Here is a 15069-nt window from a genome sequence, read left to right as displayed (position 1 = left end):
GTGCTGGAAGGTGAGAGGATGGTGCAGAAAGGGGGGCGGGGTCCTGCTGTGCTGTCCACAGGGCGCTAGGAGTTGGAATCCACTCCACGGCACTAACAACAAACTTTTGGATGTTCATTAACATCCTTCAACATCACTCTCCACATTTACTTATACTTACATCTCCTTATATTAGACATGTTCCTGAAAAGTTGCCCCCAAAATAAAAAGCTCCACGTCTTAACATTTTATTGACTTATATTAAAAATAGCAGCCTTATTCCCTAGAGGGGGTAAAACCATGTAGTAGTGCAATGTATTACAAAATCACACGGAGGTTTGAGGAAACACTTGTCCCTACTATTACCTCCTGGAGGCTTTGTTAGAAGAGTTGGTGTGGGTCCTAAAGACTGTCGGTTCTGCGCCACCCCATAGTCCTGTTTTCTTGCTGACTCAGGGATTGTAGAATCTGGTGAAACTGCAGATAGTGAAATGACCATTGCTCTCTTTTGTGTCACTGTGAACCACATACTCAGAGTTACTATTGAGCCAAGGACTGAGAGGCAACTTCACAGGATTCGAAATTTATGGATAATATGTATCAAATTTATTTTTTTCCTTTAAAACTCTAAGATCAAAATTACATGTTCATGTAATTAATTTAATTAACATAATTAATAGGTTATCCTTCCATGAAAATAATCAGCTTTTCATTTAACTTATTTTTTGGTGAGGAAGATTTGCCCTGAGCTAACATCTGGGCTAATCTTCCTCTACATCGTACGTGGGTCACTGCCACAGCATGGCTGACAAGTGGTATAGGCCCACACTTGGGTTCCGAACCAATGAACCCGGGCCGCCAAAGCGGAGCACGCTGAACTTAGCAACCAGGCCATGGGGCCGGCCCCTCAACTTTTTATTTGAGGAAGATTACAGAATCATATTCTAAGTTATAATTCTCAAATGTGTTCAGGAAGTGAAGTACATGGAAATCATATGCTCCATGTGGAACAACAATGAAATAGCTACATTTTAAACTAAAAATGATTTTATGTCAAATTTTATCCTAACATACATAAATCTTCTATGAAAAGCAAATAGGTGCAAAGGGTTCATGAAAAATTTATAGAAAAAACCCTCAATATTGAAAATATTCTACCCATTTACATTTTCCCCTAAATTTAGAAAAGATTATAGTAATTCATTTTTAGCAGAATACCTCTCCTTTGGCATATGTAATCCTAGTGCTCCCTAGAAGCAGTGTTAACATTTCATTGACATTAAAAATAGGAGCATACATTGAAAATACATGATGGCACTACAATTAACAAAAACCAACAATACAGGATACATGTTAAACTCTTATTAGTATCCCTACCATGTTTGATTTAAATAAATCTAAATTTTAATAAATGTACTCCTTTTCTAAATTTATTCTAAAGATTTTTTCCAATTCTTTAGTTACATTTAAGAGGTAAGAAGCAATCTTCACACATGCATCAGGTTTAAAGCAGAAATTTATTCTGAGATGTACTTTGTCTTTCCCTCCAGTCCCTCCAGATTTCAATAATTTTGGAAACATTACAGCAGATAATGTATATCAATCAAATATTGAGTTTATAACATATATAATTATTACAGCTTTAAAAAATTAAATTTTATATTAGATTTGGGATATCAATATTTCCTGTGCAAATTTTAGAAACAGAAATGAGCAGAGGGGCTGGCCCAGTGGCACAGTGGTTAAATGCACACGTTCCGCTTTGGTGGCCCGGGGTTCGCTGGTTTGGATCCCGGGTGCGGACATGGCACTGCTTGGCAAGCCATGCTGTGGCAGGCGTCCCACGTATAAAGTGGAGGAAGATGGGCACACGTGTTAGCTCAGGGCCAGTCTTCCTCAGCAAAAAGAGGAGGACTGGCAGCAGTTAGTCCAGGGCTAATCTTCCTCAAAAAACAAAACAAAAAAAACCAAATGAGCAGAATTAATCATTTGGGGAAAAGGATTACGGACTATTTAAAATGAAGAGCAATTAATCTCAAAATAAAGCAAGATGTAAGTCACAGTGAACAGCTTTTACATCCATGATTTCAACTGCTCCTAAGAACTAATGTGATGAAAGCAGATAAACAATCCTTACTTTATAGCCAAGAACAGATTCAGGAAAGGTCAACAATATTAACCGATTTAAGAAATATTTATTTACTGAGCATCTACTATGTGACTAGGTACTCTGCTAGGTGATGAGGGCACAGAAATGAACAAGCCAAAAAAAAAAGGTACCTTTCCACAGAGTTAAATAAAGTCTGGCCCAAGGTAACTAAACCATAACCACAAAAGTAAGGGAGCAAATGATTTCTACTTGGTTTGTCCTTTCATTTTTTTCTCTTGGACTTCAAGGTTAGGATGAACATTAAAGAAAGTTTCGTAGGGAGGGACAGGACAGGCACTTCAGAAAGAGAAAATCGCACGTGTGATACTTCCTAAGTAAAACGTGTGCTAGAAGTAGAAAGCATTTTTTTTCCTTTCTGATTGGAAATTAGGGTTGCTGTAAAAAAGATATATGTGTGGCTGGGGGGAGGGCGGGACACTGGCAAAGGATAAAACCTATAACCTGAATCAGAAGGCATCTGAAGAACATGACACAGCTCTTAAGAGTGTAGGAAAAAAATTACCACTGGAACCAAGCAAAGCATGGACACCGTTCTGGTTCTGCCATGCACAAGTTCAGTTAACACAGTACTGAGACAAGCGAGAGCTGCCTGCACTTAAAACGATCATTAGGAATAACGATTCTAGTCTTGGCACTGAGGAGAGCAGACACAGACATAATGTATAGCACAGAATATTTACAGTCACACTTCATGCACCAATAAATAATGCATTCACTTCTCAAAATGCCAAAGCTAACGTGGGAGAGAAAATTTTCATCTATATTCAGGATTAAACTTTCTAATTTTAAATTACCAGACTTCAGGTGTAAATTTATTTCAGTTGAAAGGTTTGAGGAGATTATTAATTAACCTTCCAAAATTCTGGAGAGTATTTAAAAGATTATTTTAGCACGATAAAGACTCTTGCCATAGGTATAACAAAAACTATAGGCATAAATTTATTGAGCACCTACTGTGTGACAGCACTGTGCTGGGCGACTTACTATGTTATGTCTAATACGCTATATGTCATGTTTTAGTTTTCTTAATTTCTCTACCAATAACTCCCACATTGTTAATTTATAACTGTTATTTGAAATACAGCTCAGTTCACGTATTCCATAAAGTTGGTCCCAAAGACATTTCCTCATTGGAAGGGGGTGGGGGGAATCTAAATCCTACTGAATACTGAAGACTTGACTTCCTTGGTATTTGTGGTGTTATCTATGTGGTCTTTCAGAAATCCCCAAACTCGCGCAAAGTCAGGGACTCGAGATTCGATCAGCAATCCATCAGTCTCAAAGCCCGCGTCCGTGGGCGTCGTTTCTCGCCTTAAGGTTCTCTACAGCGACAACCGCCCATCTAGGCGTCAGTCACGGCCTGTTAACACCTTCACGCCGAGTCTCGAGCCCCGCCGGCCTCTGCGCTCTGCCCTACGGGCGCGGAGGGCGAGGGGCGGCGGGGCGCGGGAGGCCGAGGTGACAGCAGGTGAGAGGCAGCGCGGATGAGGAAGTGAGACGGGGACAGTATGGCTATTACTCATTCCGCTTTACCGCCCAGGCTGCTGGCAAGCGGAACTTGCCGCCCTGCTTTGGGTCCAGCTGAAGTTCTACCTAACTGAAGTCACTTCCCAGCCCGGGTCGCCGGGGGAAACCCGCGCGTCCGGGGAAGGGAAGGGCGTCAGGTAGCGCTCCCGTGACGTGCGTGGCCTCGCCGTTCCCGATCTCGCCCTGCCCTAATACTGGGACGCCCGGGGAGCCACACACGACCCTCTCCGGGGCCCCGGGGCGCAGCCCAACCTGAGGACGAGGGCGGACAGGTGGCTCCGGGCTCTCGGAGGGGCAGCTCTGAGGGCACAGGGTCCCGAGGCGAAGGAGCCAGACCCCACGCGCCCCAGGCGGCCGCGGCGGGTGTGGCCAGTTCAGAGGCGGAACGCCGCGAAGTCTCCCACTTTACCTTTCTCCCTCCGGCGGCCTGTCGTCCCGCGGGCCACGTCCCCACAGTCTCCCAGTGCCCCCCTCCCCGTCCCCCGACACCTGAAGGGAACTTTTCCCTCTCCCCCCGGATTCAAACTCAGCTGCTTCTACGGTTGCCGCAAACCGTGCTCTCCCTAGCAACAAGGTTCCGGCCGTAGAGCGAGCGGCTCTAGGTGTAAGGAAGGTGATGTCGTAAAGCCGCGAGTGTCGTAAACCAGGTGCGGTGGGGAGGGGGGAGGGGTGGAGGCGGAGGGGTGGGGGGGAAGGGGGAGGGAGGGGGAGGAGGTGACTCGAGCATTTAGACACAAGCGAGAGGATCATGGCGGATGGCCCCAGGTGTAAGCGCAGAAAGCAGGCGAACCCGCGGCGCAATAACGGTGAGTGGCGGAGGGGACCGGGGAGCGGCGGAGTCAGGGGGAGCCGGGCAGCCGGGGCGCCCCCGGGGGTGAGGGGGGCGAGCCGGGCCGGGGGCGGCCGGGGCAGGGACGGGCAAAGTGGAGTGGGAAAGTAGAAAGTAGTGCTCCTGCCCCCCTCCGCTGCCGCCGCGGCCGGAGCCGCGCCGCGGCCGCTCGCTCTCCCTGAACCGTTATGTCTCTTACCTGGTCTCTCTCCGCCTAGCGGCTCCTGCCGCCCCTGCCGCCTCCCTGGACCGTTAGCCGCCGCCGCCGCCGCCGCATCCCCGGCGCAGGGCGGGCGGCCCGGACGCGGCCGGCCACTTTTCTGGTCTCGGGTGGAGCGGCTGTTGCTTCTTTTCGCACTTTTCCCCACTCTTTCGCCCTCGGCGCCTCCCCGCTCCCCCTCCTCCCCAGCCCGCCGCGGCCGGCTCCCCGGGCGGGCGCCGAGGCCCCGGAGCCGCGGAACTAACTTGTGCCCGGCGCTGACCGTGCAAAGTGGCTTCCGCGCGCCGCCGCCCCGGCCGGCCGGCGCCGTCGCTCGGGCCCCGCGCCTCGGGCCGGGCGGGCCGGCCGGGCCGGCCGGGCTGCGAGCGCGCGGCGGCGGCGGCGGCGGCGGGCGGGACGCGGCGGCCGTGGGCTGCGTGTCGTCCGTGCGCGCGTGTGCGCGGTGCGCGCCGCGGGCGGACGGGTTCGGCCGGCGGCGGTAAAGTTGTGACCGGCCGGCGAGGCGCGCTCGCGGACTGGGGATTAGCGGCTCGGAGGCGCGGGTCCCTCCGCGCCCCTCCTCCCCGCGCGCGGGTCCCGAGCCCCGGGCCCCCGGCCTGGGGCGCCGAGGCGAGCCCCGCGAGGAGGTCCCCGCGGTGCGGGAGCTGGCGCGGAGACGGGGCGGGAGCGGCCGGGGCCGTGTGGATGGCGGCGAGCAGGGCACGGCGGTGTGTGGAGTTACCTGGGCTCACAGACGGGGAAGCACCACCGACAGAGCCCCTCCCCGGGGAAGACCCCGTCTCCGCGCCGGGCTGGGGTTCTGTGCCTACGCCTCTCTTTCGGTTTTGGGGAAGTTGTTACCTGGGCCGGACGCTCGGAGCGCTGAAGCCGGATAATGGAGCTTGGATGGCGCTCTCGGTCTCGGGTGGGAGGAGGGTGGGGGAGGGGGCGGACGGACCGACGGACGCGCGGGTCCGCTGCTCGCGCCGCAGCTGCAGTGTTTATTGATTTGTGCTGATGTGCCGGGGACATGCACACCCCTCTGCCTGGCGTGAGAGTTAAAAAAAAGAAAAAATAAGAGAGAGACAGCGCGAGAGAGCGAGACCCGAACATGTGGTTGTTGTTGCACAGTCGCCTTTTCCAGTTTGGAGAGACGTTGTAAGTTGATTGTATTTCTGCTTATCTCGGGGGCGATTCTGTGCTTTCTCTCCCTCTTGTTCAGCAGCGAAATGTCTGCTGATTGTTATTGTCTGGACAGTTCCTGTGGCGAGAGGGGCGAGACTTCTCCGCCCGGGGGCGGCGGGAGCGCGGGGAGAGGCCCCCGCCCGGCCGGCCGGGTACCTGTTTGTATAATAATGGGCGGCAACGGCCCTGCCGCTGGCTGCAGCGAGGCTATATAAGGAATTACGCGTACATTTCGGACCAAGGGGCTCCTTTTGGTTCCTGCGTTCTTTAAAAAACGAGGTTTTAAGAGTAGGGCAATGAATGCGCCTATAGTGGGATGGCTGCATTTTCCAGAAAATGAGGAAATGTGTGTTTAAGTAAAAACTCGCGCGCGCTCCCCCCGCCCCACCCCCTGTTCCCGGGTTCCCATTCTCCCTCCCCTCTGGGATGCGCAACGCGAGGTTTTGTAACCTTTCCTGGCAATTTTAGATTTTGTGTGGGATTTCCTGTCTAGAAGCAGATACGAAGATTTTAAGCTGTTTCAAGATGTTTCCTTCCAGTCGTAAACATATTTTTAATATATTTGAGCCGACATTAAAATCACTGTTTTCATGAATGATTTTAGATATTCGAATAAACATCTTCATTTTAAAGATGTCACTTAGTTATGATTGATAACTAATATTTGGTATTCTCATTGTGGAGAGATGACTTGTTACAGCAAGGAGCGGAGCATAGGCTATTGCAATTTTAATTTCCTGTTTTAGCGTCAAATAGTGTGTATTCTATATTGAGCTGTTGCCGCCGTTGCTGATGTGGCTTTATGAAAGGTAAGTTGGTTCAGAAAGGGCTTTTCGCCTTTTACCTTATTCAAAATGTTCATAGCCAGAGAAAGGGGCTTTTCTTGTTGCTGACGACATGTGTATGACATGTGAGTCTGAACCACCCAGCGTCTGTGCAGCTGCTGTAAACATGTTTACCTGAACAGGAAAGAATGGATTTTTCTCCTAAAGATCCTGTGATATGAATATTATACTCATAAGGCATATCAACAGATGACTTAAGGGGAAAACAGCTATCCTGAAAGGTACTTGAAATCAACAGGAAAAAGAGGTTCTCGATCGCTGCAGCAAATGGCAACTTGTGCAGGTAGAAAAAAGATGGTGTTTAGTTTTCTCCTGCATGTATGTCAGCCCCCTCCTGTCTGCTGCTTTCATTCTCAAGGGAGGGATTTATTTACCACGCTTGCTGTCAGTGTTTTTCCTTTGTGTTTAATATTAGAAAAACAGATTTGGGGCTGTTTAGCACAAAATGTCTTGTCTGCAGTATGCATTACTCTCAGAAAACAAAAGGTGTTTAAGATAGCACGGTACTACTACAGGTATCTTCCATTTTCATCACTTTTGGCTCTCTCCTTGTATTTCTTTTTGTTCTCAAATGCATTTCATCCATTGCTGGTGATTACAGCGTTGCTATTTGATTAAGCCTTATAATTTGCAGATTAAAAATGAAGTTATATGCCATTGTGTTGTGAAACCTCAGGGAAGGTCCTGGTTAATATTTCTTAGCAACGCAATCATGTTTAAGTTGCAGTTTTTTGGAGAGAATTGCTTGGAAAAAAATGTTAACTCTTAAATCTTTTAAATGAAGGAATAAATGATGTGAACAGTGGGAGATAGTCATAGAGATACTTTATGCTGTTATTTGTATGCAAATCATTTTTTTGTTCATTTTAACATGATATGCAGATTTTACTGCTAAGCCTCCAGTAAAATATTTTAATTTCCTTTCTGGAATATATCTGCAGAGTAGGATATTAATGGGAGAATCAAGTAAAGTAACTTGACAGGGGTAAACCAATTGAGTAACCTTTGGCCAAAGCATCAAACCTTATGTAGTAACTTTATGGTAATGTTAGTCATCTGTAAAGGAGTGGCATTTGAATTGCTGAAATCAGTTTTTACCATTTATAATGTAATGCTTTGTTTGTTGTATTTTAAAAATCTTCTCATTTTCCACATCTATTCTCTGTGTGGTTGTCTTATGTATTTATTTTTTTGGAGACATGTATTCTATCTGCTAATGACCACATGCTGATTAATTCACTTTAGATGGAATAGTAGGTACATATCTTTCTGTCATTTGCACCGTTTACGCTTGCTGTCTTTGGAAACCACCAGTAGAGGATGCTAACAAAAGTGATTACTGGTGTAGTAGTACATTAAGTTGCTCTGTCTCCTGTTGATTGGGACCTCTGTGTTGATAGGGACCTTCAGTATAATTCTCAGTCTTACTGTTATTTAAAACTAGCCCCGGGTAAATTAGGCATTAGTATTTTCTAGTATGCTAAAACTGGAAAGAAATGGGAATGTTTTAACTTGAACAATTTTATTAATTTGAGCTTTTTAAATATTGACATTGAGATTGCTATCAATTTGGTCTCACTTTAGATGAGTTGTATTATGGCTTTTTAACAAAAAGTTTTGTTTTATGTTGTTAGGTTTGGAGAAGAATGTATAATGATTGGCCCACATTTATTTTGCATATTTACTATACTTTTTAACCTCCTTTTTTATTCATAGTAAGATCTCTGAAAATACATGTTTTTAGATGTTAAAAGATGTAAATATGGTAAGAAACATTGCAATTAATTGATTGGTATTAGTGTAATTATTTTCCCATAACTTATGCAGACTTAAAGTATACATGAGCTGACAGACTACGCTAAAGAAAATGTTAACCAGCAGTCACTCAGATGTTAGTGATTTTTAGATTTTATCTTTTCCTTCTCCTTCTAGTTAAGAATCAGGATCAGCTAGTGTGTAAATTTTAAATTTAGAATTGTAAATTAAGGAATGTAAGTTTGTTTTGAGGCTTTAAATGCAGTGAAAAATTCTCTATAGTTGGTTAATTATTGTTTGCTTGTATTCAAAGAACTCTTAGTTTTCAACAAACTGTAAATTGATATAACTTTTACACATAAATAATTGCATGAAACTCAATGAATTCAGTTGTTTCTTTTTGGTTTATGCCCATATAATTAAGTTAATATCACTGTAAACTTTTGGAAGCCTTTCATTGGTCAAATGTTAGAAGTATTTATTTCCCTAATTATTTTTAGTGGTGTTTCTCTAAATGCCCCAATACCAGTACCATAATGCAATAGTAATACTGCTTATCTTGAACTAGGTAGGAAATACCTGAATTATCAGGTAAGCTTGTGTGAATTTCTCATTTTAGGATGTCCTCTGTGTGTGTGAGTGTGTGTGTGTGTGTGTGTAAATATAGTTTTACGTTTCCTGACAGATGTTTCTTGAATTTGATGTTCTCCTAATTCCTAGAGCTCAGTAGTGAATAGGTGTGATTCACTTAGTTTTTTATGAGCTGAGGAACTTTACCACACAGCCATGACATATAGCATGGAGCAAAACTTAAAATATCTTATAAATTGAAAGCATCAATCACTTGCTAAGATGACCCTGATATAAAAGCATATGAAATATTTGGTTAGTACTTTTTTCTTTCTTTCTCTAGTATCCAGTATTTCCCTATGTTTACAGTTTTAGTAGTTTTGAAGCATGTGGTGAGAAAGTTCTGTCAAATTAGAAATGATATTTTTAAAATAACAGAATAATTATTTCTCATAGTTGTGTTATTTTTTCCCCCGTTTTGCTTTCTCCTGTAAAAATCACTTCTAAGCATGTGATTAGAGCCAGATGTAAACACAGATGCAATATCATGTGGAATTACATTGTTAGCTACTCTTAACTACCTGTATTAAATTGCAGTACAGGAGAAGAAAAATCATGTAGATGTTGGAAAAAGACGTACATTAGTGTACAAAAGTGCAGTAGGAGGTTAGAGGACTTGAGGAAATTGTAGAAATAGGATTTAGGGTTGAAAAAGGTTCCTCAATCTTGGAAGCTTGGTCACTAATTTATGGGGAAATGTATGTGCATTTCTAATAGAGATATAAGGTAAAATAAAAGTTCGTTGTTGAAAGAAAATTTAAAAAAATTTAAAGTAGAAAAGTGCCCTGATTAGGAAATATAATAAAATGGTTTTTAAAAAGGCTACATGTTGTACATATTACTAGCTAAATAATCATTGAACTAGCTGTAAGTTAAAAGAAAATAAATAGAGATAGACATAGTAGAAAAAGTTTTGTGGCATCCCCAGTTAAAATTAAATCTGATCTATTATACAGGCATTGCTATAGGAAATAACCTTTCCTTTGGATGGAAATCCAAAGTTTTGAAAATTATATTCCTAAAGGAAGCATTCTTAGCACATCAATTTTATCAAATAAAAAATTTTATTATAGTGTGATCATGGCTAAATTTTAACCTGGATGCAGGTGGGTTATGCTGCTTTTTAACCCGAAACTGGCTTGCTTGAAAATATGGCAATGTCCTACCAACTTTGCTACTTAACTAGCAAAACGCTCTCTAATAGGTAAAATTTGCTTTAAGATGGTTTTCAGAGAAAAAAATTTAATGTTTCCAGTTCACTTCATTAATTTTGTTAAAATGTGTTTTGGAGAGGCTGGCCCCGTGGCCGAGTGGTTAAGTTCGTGTGCTCCGCTGCAGGCAGCCCAGTGTTTTGTTGGTTCGAATCCTGGGCGCGGACATGGCACTGCTCATCAAACCACGCTGAGGCAGCGTCCCACATGCCGCAACTGGAAGGACCCACAACGAAGAATATACAACTATGTACTGGGGGGTTTTGTGGAGAAAAAAGGAAAAAATAAAATCTTAAAAAAAAAAATGTGTTTTGGAGTACATCAGTTTAGGTGTAGATAAATTGAAAGATTCTGAAAGGAAAAGCAAAAAAAGCTGAGTTCAAGTCTATACTTGTATTATAGCTATGAAATTTTCTTGATTTTTCACTCTCTAAGAAGTTATTTCCCTCTTATTTTTTCTTCAAACATCATCCTGTTGTTTAATACATGTCCTCTATATTCATCAGGATTACATTTATCCGTTCATGTACACATTTCTCTTCATAATCAACTTTATATATTTACTGAGACTTGATATGTGGAGTTTGAGGTCTAAACTGTGGCTCTTGGTAGAAGACCTTATAGTATGGCAACCTGAGAAAACCTTCATCATCTCTTTTGCAGTAACAGCGACATCTGTGCTGGAATTAGTAGTAACGGATGTTTTGTGACCTCTTAATTCCCAATCACCCCCTCACCCCTGCCCCATCCGTATTTAAAATTAAATGTGAATGGAAGATAAATATGGGAATGATGTCAATTTCTCATGTTTATTGTTGCATTCTAAGAATATTAAAAGTCCTCTATTTTTAAAAAAAATTCTAATTTCGATTTTTTTAGTATTTTAAATATTCTAATTTCAGTTTTTTAGATATTTTAAATATTCTGATTTCAATTTTTTTATAAATGGCAGCAGCATTATTCTTTAGATATCTCAGTTACTACACATGTTCACCAATGTAGAGTATTCTAACTTCCCTCATTCTTAAGGTGTTTATATCCATTTAATCCACAGTTCTAATTGAATGGTTTTTTTGTCAAGTGTTGAGTGTGACTAGTTTGTTGATTAAGCAACTCTTCATTCTCTTGGAGTATTACATTTTGAATATGGAAGGGACCTTTAGAGAGAATTTTTTATCTGAAAACTGATACAGATAAGCTGAAATTTAAGGTGTTCAAGTAGCAGCGCTGCAAGAGACTTTAGCATGTGTTTGGGAAGGGGTGATAGTGACATGTGGAATAGCATACGGCAAAATCCTTCCAGGAGTGGCTTTCTGAACCTGGGCTTACAGTAACCTTACTCTGCCTGACAGACTTGAAAAAGCTATGAAAATCACTGTATCTCTTTAATGTTTTCTCTTTTCTACTCCAAAAAACTAAGTTACTCTTCACTCCTCTTGCTACATCACTTTTCTAAATCTCTTTTGATACTCTTGTTTTTTACTTTTTTGGGGGTGGAGAGGAGGGAGGGAATAGTTGGAGGAGAGAGAAAATAATTTCATATGAATAAATATTAATTAAGAAAAAAATGAAATAATTTTGGAGCTGCAGGGATTTGTGAGAATGATTCAAATCCATTTGTGCAGTTAAGCAACCAGATTCAAAGAGGTAAAAGGACTTTGCCAAGTCCCTGTGACTGTTAGCTTGGACTAGGTTACAGCTTTTCAGGTTTGTGGCTCAGTGTTCCTTTCAGTAGAGCATGTTGAGCATATTTATCTATGATGGTAACAAGTAAGAACTGTATGTTATAAATTTTCTAATTTATCATAGTTAAAACCAAAACGTATTGTGTAGAATGCCATCATCTCAGAAAAAGGGATTTCTAATCTATTTGCATAAATCTTTCAAATTTAATAGTTGATGTGACTGTATAACTTAAAGCATTTCAGATGCAATGTTTAGATTCAGTTTAGTGTTGCTTAGAGGTGGACTCTCATTATTTGGATTATAATTTTTCCTCTTCATTCCCAATCTCAACTCCCATTCACTCTGTCCTTCCTAACCCTGACTTGCACCCAATCTAATGTGTTTTATATATGTAATTGGTCATATCTCTAACCTTGTAAAATTATGTAGTTTTTTTGTGTTTTGCATCTACATAATTGCTATTTTGCTATATATTTTACTTCACTCAGCATTGCTTGGAATCTGTTCATGTTGCTGTGTGTACATATAGTTCATTGCTTCTAACCGTGCAGTATTTCATGGTTTGCATCTAGCACAGATTACTTATCACTTCCCCTAATGATGGATACCCAGGTTGACTCCAACTCTTGGGTACAAATAATTATGTAATAAACATCTTCCTACATGTTGTGTAGCTGTGGAAGACTTTCTCTGGGGACGTGTATCCAGGCATGATGTTGCTGAGTTATAGGTTAGTCACGTATTTAATATCACTAAATTCTTCCAGATTATTTCTAAAGTGGCTACACCAATTTTTACCCTCGCCAACATATAAAAATGCTGTTTTCTCACATTTCTGCCAGGTTTTTGTATCATACAACATCCTGCATTTTGCTAATTTGATAGTTGTTAAGTAGAATCTCATGGTTGCTTTAATATATGCTTTTCTGTTTACCAAAGAGGTTGATCCTTTCTTCATATCCTTGCTAGCCGTTTGGGTTTCCCTTTCCATGTCTGGCCTGTTCATATCCTCTGCCTTTCTTTTTGGTTGGGTTTCCACTTCTTGTTGATCTCCCAGAGTTCCTTGTGTATTTGAGATGGTAAACCATTTGTGGTTTTAGACATGGCAAGTATTTCCCCAATGTGTCAATCATCTGTTGACTTTGACTGTGGTACAGGAATTCTTAATTTTAATGTATTTAAATCTATCAAATTTTTGACTTCGTGGGTACTAAGAAGTCCTTCCTAATTCATAAATTGCAAAGATATTTTCCTAGATTTTCTTCTAATAGTTTTGTAATTTTACCTTTCGTGTTGAGGTCTTTAATGCATCCGGGGTTCCCAATATAGCATTTCTTTCTTAAGAGGAGCAAACATAGTGGTTAAGAGTTGGGATTGATCCTGTAATTTACTAGCTGAGTCACCTTGGCCAAGCTACTTAGTTTCCCTATGATTGAATTTCCCCATATGTAAAATGGGGATGATAATCTTAGAGTTGAGAAGGTGAAATGAGACATATGAAGCATTGTGCCTAGTACATGTTTTAAGTATTCAAGAAATGTTTATTTAACATTTTACTTATATTATTAGATTATTTGTTTTAAATACATTTTGCATCGACTGACAATTTCTTATTCTCTTGTCCAGTATTAACTCTAGCTAATATAACTGCCATTTAAAAGGATGTTATTATAAAAATATACATTGAAGCTTCATCTTAGTGCTATTTGTCACATGCCTTTTAGCTTGAGGAAGGCTGTCTTGGACTCTTTTTAAGGGGCAATATACAGTATTGAGAGAGATGTCGCTAGATTACTTTTATTTGTAATATTGACAGAGACTTCAAGGATAATGTCCTAGACTGTTATTCTATTGGATAAAACAACCCAAGCCCAAGAAAGCTAAACTTTATATTCTATATTTGAATAGGCTAAGGAGTGTGGAGTCCATAGCTTTTCATACACTCATTTGGTTTGTAATGTATTTAAGAAGACGGTTGTATTATTATGTTCTTAGGGTACAGATTAGGGCAATCCTAAGACAAAAGTTAAAATCGTACCCTGTTCTCTGTGTGTGTGTGTGTGTTTTAATAAACTCTATTGAGGTGTAATTTGCATAGACCATTATGTGTGTACATTTCAGTGTGTTTTGATATACACCTGTTTAACCACCACCACAACATCAAGATATAGAACATTTCCGTCATCCCAAAGAAGTTCCCTTGTAGCTCATCTCAGTCATTCCTCCCCACCTCTGGCCCAAGCAACCAGTGATCTGTTTTTGATCACTAGAGATTAGATTTACTGTTCTGTACTCTTTTTGTCTGCCTTCTTCAGCATAATGTTTTAAGATTTATTCATCTTACTGCATGCATCAGTAGTTCATTCCTTTTATATTGCTGAGTAGTATTTCATTGCATGAATATATCACAATTTGTTTATCCATTCTCCTACAATGGACTTAGTATTTGGGTTTCTGATTCTTTGCTATAGAATAAAGCTTCTGTGAACACACATACACATTTTTGTGTGGATATATGAGTACATTTCTTTTGAGTAAATACTCAGGATTAGAATTACTGGGTGATATAATAAGTGTATGTTTAACTTTGTAAGAAACTGCTAAACTGGTTTCTAAAGTGCTTGTAAAATTTTACATTTCTACCAGCAATGTATGAAAGTTCTAGTTGCTCCAATCATTGTAAACATTTCTCCATGTTTTTAATTTTAGCTATGCCAGTAGGTATGTGGTAGTATTCTTTTGGTTTTAATTTGGATTTCATGGATACCGATGATGTTTGAGTATCTCTTGATGTACTTATTGGCTATTTGTATATTTTGTTTTATGAAATGTCTATTCTGGTCATTTGTCCATTTTTAATTGGGTTGCTTGTCTTTTTATTTTTGAATTGTAAGAGTTCTTTATATGTGCTGGATCCAAGTTCTTTGTTGGATATAGATATTTGAAATGTTTTTCTCCCTTTCTCTGGCTTGTCTTTTAAGTTTCTTAATGATAGCTTTGAAGTGCAAAAGTTTTCAATTTTGATGATGTCTAATTTATAATTTTATTCTTTT

The 15069-nt window shown here is 41.3% G+C and overlaps 1 protein-coding gene and 1 long non-coding RNA gene across 26 annotated transcripts in view; one reads left to right on the top strand and one right to left on the bottom strand.

Moving 5' to 3' along the window:
* LOC123282110 (uncharacterized) overlaps positions 1–5701 on the bottom strand; it is a 40826-nt gene extending 35125 nt beyond the window's left edge. The window contains exon 1 of the long non-coding RNA XR_011499296.1: positions 5566–5701. This is a non-coding gene — a long non-coding RNA (uncharacterized lncRNA). The remainder of the gene's footprint in view (positions 1–5565) is intronic.
* Positions 4362–15069, top strand: part of ZEB1 (zinc finger E-box binding homeobox 1) — a 180216-nt gene continuing 169508 nt past the window's right edge. For 10 of the 25 annotated variants that reach the window (XM_070501136.1, XM_070501126.1, XM_070501132.1 and 7 more), the window contains exon 1: positions 4366–4482. Coding sequence is in view for 6 of the 25 variants with exons in the window: in XM_044762485.2 (XP_044618420.1) it covers positions 4425–4482 (58 nt within the window). In the remaining 19 variants the exon portion in view is untranslated. Of the gene's footprint in view, positions 4483–5642; positions 5863–6386; positions 6699–15069 lie in introns of those variants that run through there. The other 15 variants (XM_070501137.1, XM_070501130.1, XM_070501133.1 and 12 more) reach the window with 10 other exon arrangements.

The sequence above is a fragment of the Equus asinus genome, chromosome 29 (assembly GCF_041296235.1).
Source record: "Equus asinus isolate D_3611 breed Donkey chromosome 29, EquAss-T2T_v2, whole genome shotgun sequence".
NCBI lineage: Eukaryota > Metazoa > Chordata > Mammalia > Perissodactyla > Equidae > Equus > Equus asinus.
This window is presented reverse-complemented; position numbering and strand designations above follow the sequence as displayed.